The 15,695-nt window shown below is 46.7% G+C and overlaps 1 protein-coding gene across 1 annotated transcript; it reads left to right on the top strand.

The window, feature by feature from the left end:
* Positions 1-275: 275 nt before the first annotated feature.
* On the top strand, positions 276-14,944 carry LOC310669935 (uncharacterized protein). Its single transcript, XM_083424400.1, has 3 exons — positions 276-1,581; positions 3,107-3,116; positions 12,613-14,944. Exons 1-3 carry the CDS (start codon positions 656-658, stop codon positions 13,795-13,797), a joined length of 2,121 nt encoding a protein of 706 aa, XP_083280526.1. The 5' UTR covers positions 276-655; the 3' UTR covers positions 13,798-14,944.
* Positions 14,945-15,695: the final 751 nt, after the last annotated feature.

Here is a 15,695-nt window from a genome sequence, read left to right as displayed (position 1 = left end):
AGAGCGAGGGACTATCTGGGGGAGGGACAGTGCAGTGGGGGGGGGGCGCAAATTACTTGCCTTGCCCTGGGTGCTGACAACCCATGCTACACCACTGACCATTCCCATAATGTTTTAAGAGTCAATCCTTTTCCTCAGGAAACTGGCAATTGCAGCTCTGTGAAGGGGAATAGGGGGGTCCCCTAACAACTCTCAGCACTCTGTACAAACTACAGTCCCCAGGACTCTTTGGGGGGAGCCATGAATATTTAAAGTGGTATGGTGATGCTTTAAATGTACGTATAATGCAGATGGGGCCTTAGATGGACTCAGCCCCATGCTTTTAAACTTCAGTGTTAAACTCTCTGAAATAAAAACAAAAACCGAAAGACTTGAACTGTCAGTGCCAGATTTCTGTGCAAGAGAAGCAACACAAGTTTCAGTCTTTCTTTTGGGTGTGAAACTGACTCAGAAGAAGCCCTGAGAAAAATAGGAAATGGGCAGGGGAGAAGGGCCCCACCTCAGCCACACTTTCAGGGCTGTGACAGAAGGGCACTGCTAGCAGCTGACTTCACCTACCACGAGCAAATTATCATTCCTCCTGCTTGCAGACTCTGTATTCTGAATTGGAACGTGTACAGACAACTCTACTTAGGCCACCTGTCTCCTTCACCGAATGAATACCACCAACGTGACACAATGCCAGCCAGAGGGGATCCACTTTGCCCTCCCAGTAATTTTGGGCATCATCTCAGTGGGCGGGTTGGTCTTCAACAGCATCAGCCTCTGGATCTTCTGGTTTGCCATCAAGCGCTGGAATTCTGGCATCATGCTTCAGTTCAACCTGGCCTTGGTAGACATCATTGTCCTTCCGGTCATGCCATTGATGGTGGCCTATTTCAGCTTGGGAAACCACTGGCCCTTTGGGCAGTTTGTCTGCCAGCTTCAAGTCTTCCTGCTCAGCACCCACCTGTATGGAAGCATCTTCTTCCTCATGCTCATCAGCATCCACAGGTACCAAGCCATTGTCCACTACAACGCCAAGACCCTCTGGAGGAAGAAGTCTGCCTTGAAAAAGCTGGTCTTGGTCTTCTGGGCTTTCCTCTTCCTGCAGGGGCTTCCACTCTTCTTCTTCCTCAAGACTTCAGTCATCGGCAACTCGGTCAAGTGCCTGAGCATCTACCAGTCAGAGCTGACCTATCTCTACCTAGCCTATGGCATGTTCCTGGGTATCTTCTGCTTCCTCATTCCCTTTGGCATCTCTCTGGTGTCCTATGTGATGTTGGGAGCCTACATTGCTAAAATCAGTCAAGCCAATCTCCGAGGCCAAGTAATGAAGACCAAGTCCAAGCAGATGATCACCATTGCCCTGGTCATCTTTGCCACCTGCTTCACACCCCTCCACATCTGTGGGTCCATGGCTTCCATTGTGAGATATCATGGTGTGTCCTGCAAGGTTCTCTACCACATAGAAGTCACCTATTACATTTCTTTGGTCTTCAGCATGGTCAACTGTTGCTTGGATCCCTTCATCTACAACTTTGCCAACGAGAAATTTCACAGGCTGTTTTCCAACTCCCTAAGAGGATTATTGGTGTCCAAGTGAGAAAATGTCCTTCGGAAAAGGAAAGGTAAAAGATAAAACACTATGGGGTTGTAAGCAATGTTAGATATTGCCGGGGTGCTGACAGGATCTGAGCCACATAAACTCTATGTGGATTGTGCCAGCAATCTATTGACAAGAACTGCTGCTTATATACATATGTTAACTCTACCTACCTCATAGGGCTGTTGCAAATATGAAGGTGGGGAGGATAATGTACACAACTATCAGCATCTGGGAAGAAAAGCAAGTTACAAAGATATAGCGCCATTCACAGATCATGAAAAGAAAAATAAACACGCACAAAGCCAGAAAAGCAGCTTAAATGCAACATGTGATATTTACAGCAAACTACCAGACCCCATGGGATGTGGGTGGCGCTGTGGGTTAAACTACAGAGCCTAGGACTTGCTGATCAGAAGGTTGGCAGTTCGAATCCCCGCGATGGGGTGAGCTCCCATTGCTCGGTCCCTGCTCCTGCCAACATAGCAGTTCAAAAGCACGTCAATGTGCAAGTAGATAAATAGGTACCGCTCCGGCGGGAAGGTAAACGGCATTTCCATGCGCTGCTCTGGTTCACCAGAAGCGGCTTAGTATGCTGGCCACATGACCCAGAAGCTGTACGCCGGCTCCCTCGGCCAATAAAGCGAGATGAGCGCCGCAACCCCAGAGTCGGCCACAACTGGACCTAATGGTCAGGGGTCCCTTTACCTTTACCAGACCCCAAATTGCCTGATAAATAACCACAAGCAAAGCAGTTTCACAGTTTCGGGGACTGAATTACCAACTCTCAGCCTAGCCTACCTCGCAGGGGTGCTGTGACCATAAAAACTGGGGAGGGGGAGACAAGATCCACAGCCCTGAGTTCCTGGGAGGAAAAGAAAGGCACAAACATGCAGCAAGCAACACATCCTCTAAGTGTGTGTAGTTTTGGATCTCTTAGCAAAACACAAACACACACACACACACCAGCCTTGATAAACAAAAAATATATCCCTGTGTTAAAGTATAGTTGATAGGGATCTTAACTTGCTGCAGCTGCATAGTGTTTGATGGTTTTATGGTTGTATTCGTTGCCTTTTGGGGGTTTTTTTTATCTGTATACAGACATTTATTGAAATATGTGGAAATTTAAAGCTGCCCATCTGCTACCATCGAAGCCGAACTAAATCAGAGGATATAAATAAGCAAAGAAAAAGGAACAGAAATCAGCTTTCAATGTGAAATTCTTAATAATATGCACACTCAGACTCATGAGAGTTTCTGTTTCTGAGTTGGAGGGTAAAGAGACTTAGGGGAATGGGGAATATTGCATTAGTCTTCCTTATAATGCTAGCTCCTCTCTCGTGTTTTCTAATACTCCTTTCACACACTGTGGTACCCGTTGCATTAGACCAATATGCTGACATGTCATGCTAAATTTCATTCACACCAATGAACATCGGTGGTCAACATTGCTGCTCCCCCACCCTGTCTGCACAAGCTTGCTTCTGTTCCCCTGTGACTCTCCCATGAAAATGGCAGGAAGGAACTGGTAAGCTGCCCCAAATTTCCTCACTTTACTTCTGAGTTTTCTGTTTTAAGAGGGCTGCATAGAGATACTTTCTGCAATCAGATAACATAGACATGAGCACTAAACATGAACTACAGTCCATTTGCTTCCCCGAAATGGCTTTTACATTGCGTGAAAGCTCAAATATAATGTGAAAATTAAGATAGGGAAATGGAATAAACTGCCACATGAATGTGACCTCCAGTTTTAACCACAGGTATATTTTCTTTAAAAAGTGAGGCATCAGCAGCATACCTATTAAGTTTTAAGACTTGCCAGGTGGTTGGCAAATAAGCAGAATGCTCTTCACGTTCATGGCTCCTGGCTGCTTGATTCATTGTGCACAGTTAAGAGGAAACAGCAGGCTCTGGAGCACTGTTTGACTATCTCCTATATTGGCAAATATTGTGAAAGGGAGAAGCAGAACATCTTTATCTTTGCTCAGTAGGGTACATAGAGAAACCAGTTTGCAATCTGGTTGTACAGAAGGAGAGGGAAAGGGAAACAGCAATCCACTTCCCACAAAGAAATCCCACTTTGGTTTGCAGACCTGGCTCTGTTACGGGGCCAAGTCTGCAACACACTCTATATACAGCTTCCCTTGTACAGTACTTGATCCAGAAGCTGCAGTTGGTGCAGAATGCTGCAGCACAGTTGCTGTCAGAATGTGACCTGCTTCTGTCTGCCTATAACATCTCTGCTCAGACACCTGCAATGGTTGCTCACTCGCTACTGGGCCAAGTTCATCTGTTGTTATTCGTGTGAGAAGCCCTTAACAGCCCGGGGTCAGTTTATTTGTGGGATTCACCTTACACCACTCGAAAGCTTCGATCTGCAGAACGGGTACTGTTACAGGTGCCACATACCGTAATACCCATTGTGCACTTCTAAGGAATTCTTCTTTCAGTTGTAGCAGCACTTACACTTTGGAACTCCCTGCCTGTTGGCATTAGACACGCATTTTCACTGTTCTCTTTTCAGTGCTTGCTTAAAACAATGTTATTTAAGCAAGCAAGCAAGCATACCCAGACGCATAGAGGGTGAGCTGACATGTTTTAGTCTCTTTTTTATTTATTTTTTAATTTTATTTTTTAAATAATATTTATTAGAAGTTTTATAGTTACAAAAAAAAGGTATAAAAGAGAAAAAAAACAATAAAAAAATTTAACACACAATACATCAAAAGTAAAAAGAAAAAACAATACATCAAAACAACAAGAAAAACAAAAACATTTAGAAACACATCCAATTTCCATATCTTTATCTTTCATTTACTTATTTCCTCGACTTCCTCACACCTCCCTTTTTTGTATTCTAGTTCAAATTAGCTAATTCAGCAAATCCTTTCCCTCCTTCTCAATTTTTTGATCTATAGTTTATCTTAACACGATCTAACTTTAAATTTTCCACTTTAGCCCATTAACAATCAGGTTTTTTTGCATAATTCTTAATAACATTTCTGCTAAAACCATATAACTTCATTCCAGTATTCTTCTAAAATTCATTAATTTTGAAATAGTTCTGTAAATATACTTTAAATTTTTTCCAATCTTCTTCCATTGACTATTCTCTTTAGTCTCTTTTTAGTTTAATGCTGATCTTAATTGTTTTTAAAAGGTTTCTAATTACCTGTTTTTAAATATATTTTGTCGATAATTTTAATTTTAGTTTTTTTCCTGTAAACCGTCTTAGAGGTTTTATTACAATCAAGCTGTGTATAAATGTTGTGAAATAAACACACACAGATTCATTTCGACCCAGTTAGTAACTGGGTTTGATTTGACCTCTGGCTTAACTTTTCGTTATGACCATGCCTTTTCAGGTAACTATTCATCGTATAAGGGACGCGGGTGGCGCTGTGGGTTAAAGCCTCAGTGCCTAGGGCTTGCCGATCAAAAGGTCAGCGGTTCGAATCCCCGCGGCGGGGTGCGCTCCCGTTGTTCGGTCCCAGCGCCTGCCAACCTAGCAGTTCGAAAGCACTCTCGGGTGCAAGTAGATAAATAGGTACCCCTCCAGAGGGAAGGTAAACGGCGTTTCCGTGTGTGGCTCTGGCTTGCCAGAGCAGCGATGTCACGCTGGCCACGTGACCCAGAAGTGTCTTCGGACAGCACTGGCCCTTGGCCTCTTTGAGTGAGATGGGCGCACAACCCTAGAGTCTGGCAAGACTGGCCCGTATGGGCAGGGGTACCTTTACCTTTACCTTATTCATCGTATGGGTGTTAGGGGAGGGTTAGTACCTCTGGTGGGGGAACGGTCATTCTCCATCTGGGCTAGTTTGTCCACCTTTGGTCAATACCCTGCACACAGCTCTCACCTGTAGCATCCTGACAGGCAGGATAGTAGACTAGAAGGGTCTTCCTTGGGCTGATTCAGCAGGGCTCTGATTATTGCTCTTGTTCCAAAAAAAGAGTTTTTTTAAAAAAATTCAGTAGTTCCTGTCCCACCCTAACCCTGGATGAATCACCCCAGTTTTTGTCAGCCACCACTGGCACTGTGGGTTAAACCACAGAGCCTAGGACTTGCCAATCAGAAGGCCGGCGGTTCGAATCCCCGCGACGGGGTGAGCTCCTGTTGCTCGGTCCCTGCTCCTGCCCACCTAGCAGTGCAAGTCAAAGTGCAAGTAGATAAACAGGTACCACTCTGGCGGGAAGGTAAATGGCGTTTCTGTGCGCTGCTCTGGTTTGCCAGAAGCGGCTTAGTCATGCTGGCCACATGACCCAGAAGCTGTACGCCGGCTCCCTCGGCCTATAGAGCGAGATGAGTGCCACAACCCCATAGTCGGCCACTACTGGACCTAATGGTCAGGGGTCCCTTTACCTTTTACTGGCTTACCTAGGATGGCAAGAGAGAGGGACAAAGACCAGAGGCGGCCAGGCCAAATCCTAAGGGAGGTGCAAAGGCCCCACTTGTCCCCAGACATCATCATCATCATCATCATCATCATAATTTATTTATACCCCGCCCTCCCCAGCCAAGGCCAGGCTCAGAGCAGCTTACAAGCAATAATAAAAACAAGATGAATGATTACAACTTAAAAACAAAAATAAAATACAATATTAAAATAATGGAACATTAAAATATTAAAATGTAGCCTCATCGCAGGAGGAGAAGGAAAAGAAAAAAGAAAGAGAGGGAGGGAATCAAATTGGCTCCAAGCCAAAGGCCAGGCGGAACAACTCTGTCTTACAGGCCCTGCGGAAAGAAATCAGATCCTGCAGGGCCCTGGCCTCATGAGGCAGAGCGTTCCCCCAGGCCGGAGCCAGTGTTGAAAAGGCCCTGGCTCTGGTTGAAGCCAATCTAACTTCCTTAGGGCCCGGGACCACAAGGGTGTTGCTATTTATGGACCTTGAGGCTCTCCATGGGGCATACCAGGAGAGGCGGTCCCGTAGGTACGAGGGTCCTAGGCCGCGAAGGGCTTTAAAGGTCAAAAGCAGCACCTTAAATCTGACCCTGTACTCTACCGGGAGCCAGTGCAGCTGGAAAAGTACTGGGTGAATATGCTCCCATGGCAGAGACCCCGTGAGGAGCCTCGCTGCAGCATTCTGCACCCGCTGGAGTTTCTGGGACAGCTTCAAGGGCAGCCCTGCGTAGAGCGAATTACAGTAGTCAAGCCTGGAGATGACCGTCGCATGGATCACTGTGGCCAGGTTGGGGCGGGAAAGGTAAGGGACGAACTGCTTGATGCGGCGAAGGTGGAAAAATGTCGCCTTGGCTGTTGCTGTAACTTGCGCCTCTATGGAAAGGGAGGCGTCAAGGATTACACCCAAACTCTTAACGGAAGGCATTGGCACTAATTGGGCCCCCGCAAGAGAGGGGGGTTGGTCCCTCATCCCCATGCCATCCCGACCTAGCCATAGGACCTCTGTCTTCGAAGGATTTAGTTTCAATCGGCTCCCACAACATGAAGCAATGGACCCCAATGCACACCAAGGAAGTCTCCATGCTCATCATGCCCTCGGGTACCTTCCTCCTTGAAGGAGCCTCGTGTGAGCATCATGGGCTGCTGGCATTCTGCCTCAACCTTATTTTCCTGTGACTGACGATGCTTGATTGTTCTCAAGAAACCAAGCCCAGCAGAGGAAATAACGGTGAGAAATTTCTAGGGCTGTGGCTTGTCAAACCACAGGAAAGCTACCGTGGGACCCATTTATTTCTGCAAATAGCATTCTGGCAGGTCTACTCCTTCCCAAAACCAGGGAAGCTTCTGCCTGGCTTAGAGAAGGAGGCATGAGGTCCATGTGCACAATGCCAGGATATCGCAATGTCACATGTGCAACAACACCCCCACCAATTGCCCTCACAAGCTGGCACCTCTGGTCCTAACTGTTCCCCTGCAAAAAAAAATTAAAAAAATTCACTGCAGCTTGCTATGTCTCTTCTGCCATTAAGATGTGGTATTATGCATGCTTACTCAGCAGCAAGCCTCACTGAGCACAACAGGACTTGCTTCTAACTAAACAACTCAGGTTGGGCTGAACACCACTTAGTTATTACATTGTCACAGGACTCTTTTGGGTTTTTTTCATTGTCACAGCCCTGGCTTTTTAAAATGCTGTTTTTGCAGAACACTTGGGAAGCCCTGGATATGTGTGTTTTTTTTAATTTACAAACACTAAATCTTGTTGATCAGCTCTTCAGATGGAATGGTGGGGAACGGGTGGCCCCCCAGATGTTGACTGCTGGGAGCTGGAGGACAACATCAAGAGGACAGCTGTTTCCCAAGTCCTGTTTTAAGGCCGTTAGATTTGCTTCACAGTCACACCAGTTTGTGACCAGACTGGTCCAGATCACAAGCAATGGCACAAGCCCTTATCTTGCAAGTTCCTTCTGCTCCTTCCTCTATGCATGAATGGAGGAAATTAGAAGGTTCTGCTTCTGGGTTGCACTAAACCGATACTTCTTGCATTTTGATGCAATGGGAAACAATGGTTTATCTCAGGGGTGGGGGACATTTTTCAATCCAGGGGTGTCACATTCCCTTCTGAACAAATGTTAGGGCCTGCATAGCAGTGGTGGGCTGCGCCAGAGGCAAAAGCAGCCCCCCAACCTTCCCTTAAAGGTAAAGGGACCCCTGACCGTTAGGTCCAGTTGTGGCCGACTATGGGGTTGCGGCGCTCATCTCACTTTATTCTCCAAGGGAGCCGGCATACAGCTTCCAGGTCATGTGGCCAGCATGACTAAGCCGCTTCTGGCAAACCAGAGCAGCGCATGGAAACGCCATTTACCTTCCCGCTGGAGTGGTACCTATTTATCTACTTGCACTTTGACGTGCTTTCGAACTGCTAGGTTTGCAGGAGCAGGGACCGAGCAACGGGAGCTCACCCCCTCACGAGGATTTGAACCGCCGACCTTCTGATCGGCAAGTCCTAGGCTCTGTGGTTTAACCCACAGCGCCACCCACGTCCCTCAACCTTCCCTTAGGCACAGATAATTAGATAGAGGTCTGAAAGCAAAAAGCGAAGATCTACCGTAATTCCAATATGGGGAATATTTTGCCCTCTAGTTGTTGCTGAACTACAACCTGCATCAGCCCTGACCATTGGCTGTGCTTGCTGGGGCTGATGGGAGTTGTGGTTCAGAAGCATCCATAGGGCCAAAGGCTGCCTACTTCCATGCAAGTTGCCAATAGGCCAGTTTTGTTTTGGCTCAGAGGTGGGCATGGATTTCAGGAAGTACATACCCCTATTTGATTTCCTGCTTCTATTCTGGCTTGCAGGAGAATATGTCACAGAGGAAATGGATTTTGGAAATAGGGAACCCGGGTGGTCATAATTAGGGAACTGAAATCAGTGTTGTGTGTGGGCAATATTTGAGTCTGGACTCAATGCCTTACAGGGAGCAGCAAGGAGACTCTCTATGGTAATGTGTAGAAGTAGTAGACTTTATTTGCGTAGCTGACAGGCCATAGCATCAAAGGACAAACACCAACAAAAATACATTACAAATATGGTTACCATAAAATCTTGTGACCTATTAAAACCCTAGGTAAATTAATATTCTCAGTACTTAAAACTTGACAGAGGTAATAAAATATTAATAATAAAACATAATGATAATAATCATAAGATCCTAGGCGAGGACTCTCTATGGTAATGTGTGTTGCTTTGTGTACTTCAAAATGTGGCAAGCCAGCTCTGCTGCATTGTGAGGGGGGGGCTTCTTCTTGTTATGCTAAGTGGGCCCCTGGGCATCTGACCTAAAATTCAGTCCTGATGGCGCCACTGACTGCAATGGAGTTAAAGAAACACATGTATACAGTCTTGTACCAAACATGTCTCACACACATCTGTTCCTTCTCTTTCTCCCTATCCTCAGCAGGGGAAAAAATAGCAGCACTGTAGATGAAATATACTCGGAGTCGAGTGTAAATTTCATGCTCTTTATTCAGCTCGTAGTAGCGATGAATGAAACTTTCCCCAAAACGTCTAGCTATATATACATTAATTACAGAATGGGCCCCGCGTGATTGGCTAATTCCGGGCTGCTCCTGTAGGCCAATCAGGTTGCGGATTCACTTCCTCCAGAAGCCTGATTGGCTGCTCCTGCAGGCCAATCAAGTCGCTGATTCACTTCCACCTGGAGCTGGATTGGGTGGCTCCTGTGGACCAATCAGACTGCTGCATTCTGGATCCTATTGTTCTAGGATTCAGCTCAGTACATAACAGTAAAGAACTAGGGAAATGTGTTGGGCAGTCTGTCACTATTTTGCAATGGGATTGAATATCACCAAATTAAGGATTGCAAAATTGAAGCTGATACATATGACACAAAAGCAGACACAGACAGACAGACAGACAGACACACACACACACACACACACACACACCGTATACTTAAAGCACATGGCTTCCCCCCAAGAATCCTGGGTACTGTAATTTACTCCACATTGAGCGACAATTCCCAGCGCCTGTAACAAACTACAGTTCTCAGGCTTCTTTGGTGAAAGTAATGTGTTTTAAATTTGTGTTGCATGTGATTTAAATGTATGGTGTGGTCCACAATAGCTTTTACTACACCGTTTTGAAAGTAAAGTCTTCCTTTCTCTGTTTAATTAAACACAACATTGGACAAAAAAATGTATATACTAGTGCAGTTAGCCTTTAACACAAGAGCATTTTATAAATACAATGCAACCAGCCATGCTCCCCACCTCCTATTGTCTTCTGATTTCCTGTAGGAGCTGTAGATTATGCCACACTGAGCTACAATTCCCAGCACCTGTAACAACCTGCAGTTCCCAATCTTCTTTAAGAGAAGCCATGTGCAAGGCCAGTATACCCCCTAAATCCCAGCTGCTGGTGTCAGACATTAAAGGGTTCTTTGTGCATTAGGAGTGTCCCAGGGCACCAGGCCTGCTTGGAAAGAGGATGCTGGGGGAAATCCCTGCATTGCAGTGGGTTGGACTAGATGACCTTTGGGTTCCCTTCCAACTCTGAAATTCTATGACTCCATGTGCTTCAAAGGTACGGAGTAATGTGACCTAGGGTCTACATATAGCCACTCCTCTCTAGTCTCTGTCCAGACAAGCAAGAGGCATGATCACAGTTGAAGGACACATCCCAATGAAGCAAAAATACTCAAGGAGGGTGCAAGGTAGGGCCAGTGAGAGGTGTGGTCTTCCATGGAGGAAGGGTGGGCTTAACTAGTGTTTATGTGTGTATTCTTTTTAAAGAAAGCAGAAAACTAGCCAACTGGAAACCATAATGTGGTATGGGCAGACGGGGAATAAGAATGCTCTTGTTGCCTCAACCCCCAATCCTTTAAGGTTTGTTTAATGTTATTTATAGTAGAATAAAACACCTTTTTAGAAATAGGAAGAAAAGAAAAGAAAACCAGCCTTTTGTCTTTGGGAGTGTATTTACATCATTCAAGACACCAGTGTCCATGTGTCATAGGCTGGCTAGACTCAGAGGAATGGTGGGAGAAAACAGCTGGGGAACCCCCAACAGAAAAAGGCTCAGAGCCCATGGATTGGTGGTGGAATGATGATGAGTGGTTAGAGGGGAACCTGGGAGGAGGTGGTGTCGGAAGCTGAAGGGTCTGTAGCAGAGAGAAGTCCCGAATCAGAAGCGGAGGAGGAAGCTGGAGAGGAGGGAGGCCAAGAGGCAGAGATGAATCAGGCTGGTGAAGACGCCAGGAAGGTCTCCCTCTCCTGCTGCGACAAGCTCTCTTCCCACCTTGGTCTCCCAGGGCTGGGAAAGGTATGAGGCAAGAGGAGCAGGTGCCTCATAGGTGTAGTCTCAGGTTGTTTGGGAAGGACTGGGAGGACGAGGAGACTTAGCCATGGGAAGGCAGGGTCCTTTTGCCTCCACAACTGCCTCACAGGGGCAAGACCTATTGTGAAGAGTTGCTGTGTTCATTAGGCCTGCCTCCCCTGAGAAGACTGTTTCTTTTAATAACGAGTTAACTTCACTTACTTTGTGTGATTTATTTCTGGCTGGCTCCCTGACGATGTGCCTCTTTTCAGACCTGGATGATGATGATGATGATGATGATGATAATTTATTTATACCCCACCCATCTGGCTGGGTTTCCTCAGCCACTCTGGGCAGCTTCCAACAGAATATTAAAATACAATAGTCTATTAAACATTAAAAGCTTCCCTAAACAGGGCTGCCTTCAGATGTCTTCTAAAAGACTGGTAGTTGTTTTTCTCTTTGACATCTGGTGGGAGGGCATTCCACAGGGTGGGTGCCACTACCAAGAAGGCCCTCTGCCTGGTTCCTTGTCACCTGGCTTCTCACAGCAAGGGAACCGCCAGAAGGCCCTCTGCACTGAACCTCAGTGTCCTGGCAGAACAATGGTTCATCATCATCATCATCATCCCACCCCTTACCCTAAAGCCTGAACCTTCTATAAGCCTCTATAGGAAACTCACAAGCAGGACCTGAGCACAAGAGCCTTCTTTCCACCTGTGGTCTCTAGCAATCGGCAATTGGAAGCACTGCCGCTTCTGGCTGTGCAGGCAGATCATAGCCTTCATGACTAGTATGTTGCACATTTAGAGCCCATTGGGAGCTCTCACATGGCAAACCCACTCCCCCTCGAAATTAGAAAATGCACTGCAAAGTCTGGGATAACATTTGCTTTGACACAGCTTCATCTAGCCTCTGTGCAAACAAATGTGAATGCATGCTCCAAAAATGGCAATTGTCATCAAATCTGAGCTGTTGCGCACAGGTCCTGCTTTGAAGGCTTGGCATTGGGACATCTGGCTAGCCACTGTGAGAACAGGTTGTTGGGCTAGCTAGGCCACTGGCCTGATCCAGCAGGGCTCTTCTTAGTTTTTCTGCACACAAATCAGGACGAATGCTCAATAAACAAGTGTTCTAATTGAAGTGCCCTAGTTTTAAAGACGCTCTCAGATTTCTCTAGCATTTGAAGGACCAGATAATTTCTGAGAACACCGCAAAGGTCATGAAATGAACAACAGGTTCCACCTTTTGGGGTTGTTTCCCGTTGTCTGAGGACATATTAGAAGACCTTAAAAGGAAATGTACCTTCACCTACAACATACAAAAGGGGGTGGGGGACACACAGCACAACACAACTACACAACAGAAAGGACAGAGTTGAACCATATCTTCTAGGAAGTGGCAGGGAACTGAAAACCTGTCTTTTGTTTCTCCTCTTTTCTTCCTGGACGAGCAGTCGTGTGGACCTCTCTTCCAAAGCATCTGGAGCCACCTGCCTCCGTCACATAATGAACACCACCAACGTGACACAATGCCTGCCGTGGGAGCTCCACTTTTCCATCCCAATCCTTTGGGGCACCCTCTCAGTGGGCGGGTTGGTCTTCAACAGCATCAGCCTCTGGATCTTCTGGTTTGCCATCAAGCGCTGGAATTCTGGCATCATGCTTCAGTTCAACCTGGCCTTGGTAGACATCATTGTCCTTCCGGTCATGCCATTGATGGTGGCCTATTTCAGCTTGGGAAACCACTGGCCCTTTGGGCAGTTTGTCTGCCAGCTTCAAGTCTTCCTGCTCAGCACCCACCTGTATGGAAGCATCTTCTTCCTCATGCTCATCAGCATCCACAGGTACCAAGCCATTGTCCACTACAACGCCAAGACCCTCTGGAGGAAGAAGTCTGCCTTGAAAAAGCTGGTCTTGGTCTTCTGGGCTTTCCTCTTCCTGCAGGGGCTTCCACTCTTCTTCTTCCTCAAGACTTCAGTCATCGGCAACTCGGTCAAGTGCCTGAGCATCTACCAGTCAGAGCTGGCTTACCTCTATCTAACATACAGAATCTTCCTGGGTATCTTCTGCTTCCTCATTCCCTTTGGCATCTCTCTGGTGTCCTATGTGATGTTGGGAGCCTACATTGCTAAAATCAGTCAAGCCAATCTTCGAGGCCAAGTAATGAAGACCAGGTCCAAGCAGATGATCACCATCACTCTGGTCATCTTTGGCATCTGTTTTACACCCCTCCACATCTGCCAGACAGTGGGTTTGATTGTGAGATATTACTGGACATCCTGTGGGCTTCGGTACCGTGTAGAAATAGCTTATTATGTCTCCTTAGTTTTCTGCATGGTCAACTGTTGCTTGGATCCCTTCATCTACAACTTTTCCAATGAGAAATTTTACAAGTCCTTTTCTGTCTCCCTGCAAAGATTGTTCTTTGCCAAGTGTAAGAAAGAAGTCCCTCAGAGTAGAGATTAGACACCATGAGAAGGAATGTTCAGTCAAGCATCAAGGAAGGGCTGAGATCGAAGCAAGAATCTCTGGAGGGTGAATCCTCACATTTTGTTTCTTTGTGGAGCTCCAGTTTGGATTAGGAAAGAAATATCTGTCCATATTGAGGTACAACCACAAAAATATTTTTCTAGGTAATCCTGAGAAACAATCCTGAAATCTTCATTAATTTTGGCAAATGGTTGTTTGTTTGGTTTATTAAACCAGGTCCGTCTAATGGTCCATCTATTGCAACTGCTCTCTGGAGTTTCAGAAAGGCGCCTTTCCCAACCAATGTTGGGGATTGGACCAGAGAGTCTCTGCATGCAAAGCAGATGCTCTCCCACCTCTTCCCTTGCCCTGCTCTTGCTTGCATAATGTGCTCTGCAGCTGCCCTACCTTACATTTTGCTTCTGCTAATTGTGCAGACAGGCTAACGACAGAAAATGTCTATTCAGCATTTTTTTTCTGCTTTGCAATACTTCTCTCCCCAAGCCCCAACAGCCATGAAGGAACTCAACTTCACTGTACTCTTTGAATGGGCAGGTGCATACTGCGCATGCGTGGACTTGCATGTCATACAAACATGTCTTTCTTGCTTGTGCATTGGGAAATACAGGGATATCTTGGAAAGCTACTGAATGCCCTGAGGCTCAGATGTCAAGGGAGGCATCTCAAGCGGGGCCAGTGCACTCATGAGGCAAGGTGAAGCAACTGCTTCAGGCGACACAATGTACAGGGGCAACAGATCTGACCTTCAAGGATACATAGCAGCCACAGCTGTGGTGTGCTACTTGGGGGCTGGGTGTACTGCCTCCTCGGCAGCCTTCTCCAGTGGCCTCTGATGGTCTTCTCCACCCCACCCAGAAGGAAATGGTGGGTCTGCCCTCTGAGGTCTCCTGGGCTCTGCATCTACCTGGCATGATTCTGAGCGGGCCCCTTCCCCTACCCCCCTGACAACCTTTGATTCCACTTCAACCATCAGTTAAGGCTGATTTGATTCCACACACCTTGCCTTGTTCCTGATGTAGATCTTCACTCACCCCTTCTTCCCTGGGGGGCAGGGATGCCATTTTGTGGTTTGCCTTAGGTGCCAAAATGCATTGGGCCAGCCCTGGTGAAAAGTATGTGAGGGGTGTAACCTGGAAGGCAAGGGGTGGAGCATGAGGTTGACAAGGGGAGCCCATGTTAACCAGGAAGCCATCCTGGAGGAACTCAATGTGATAAGGAACAAGGGAAATAAAGGGTTGTTACTCAGGAGCAAGATTCTTCCAAGAGTCTGATATGTTATGGATTGTGGAAGTCCAGTGAGGGTAGATTGCATTTTAATCTGCTTTATTTTGGTTTTCTTTGCTCCAAAGCAGTGGCGTAGCGTGGGTTGTCAGCACCCGGGGCAAGGCAAGTAATTTGCGCCCCCTAACCCGTGGATTTGCGCCCCCTAACCCTAACCCCCAGATGTTGCGCCCAGTGCGGCCGGCCCCCCCTGCACCCCCCACGCTACGCCACTGCTCCAAAGAGAATATCATGGTTTTCTGTAACTTAAGCATTGCATATCTTTGTCTTAAAAGTCCTTCTTTCTGTTTTAGTAAACTTCAGAACTTGTTTCATAAACCTGTTGTAATGGCTTCTTGTTTTAACATCAACACACTAGGACACTATATACCCCACTACCTAGAGATGCCCTGGGCCTAGGGGAATTTGGAGGCTAGTAGAGAAGGGGCAAACTTGTGGGAATATTTGAGCCCATTGCATGTTGGCAGCTGTGAACTTTAAAGGGGGGGAGCGGGCCAAGCAAAGGGGTGCACTCTGTGTTAGCCACAAACGCCCTTCCCTTGGATGGCAGGGGACCCAATGCGGCTGGGAGGTGGCTCGCACACACATCCTTA

Source organism: Podarcis tiliguerta (genome assembly GCF_965153285.1).
Source record: "Podarcis tiliguerta genome assembly, chromosome: Z".
Lineage (NCBI taxonomy): Eukaryota > Metazoa > Chordata > Lepidosauria > Squamata > Lacertidae > Podarcis > Podarcis tiliguerta.
The sequence above is the reverse complement of the archived record's forward strand: the minus strand, read 5'-3'. Positions and strand labels throughout refer to the sequence as shown.

Excerpts from the sequence above, each read along its gene's own strand:
- LOC310669935 (XM_083424400.1), top strand. The coding sequence starts at position 656 with ATGAATACCACCAACGTGACACAATGCCAGCCAGAGGGGATCCACTTT.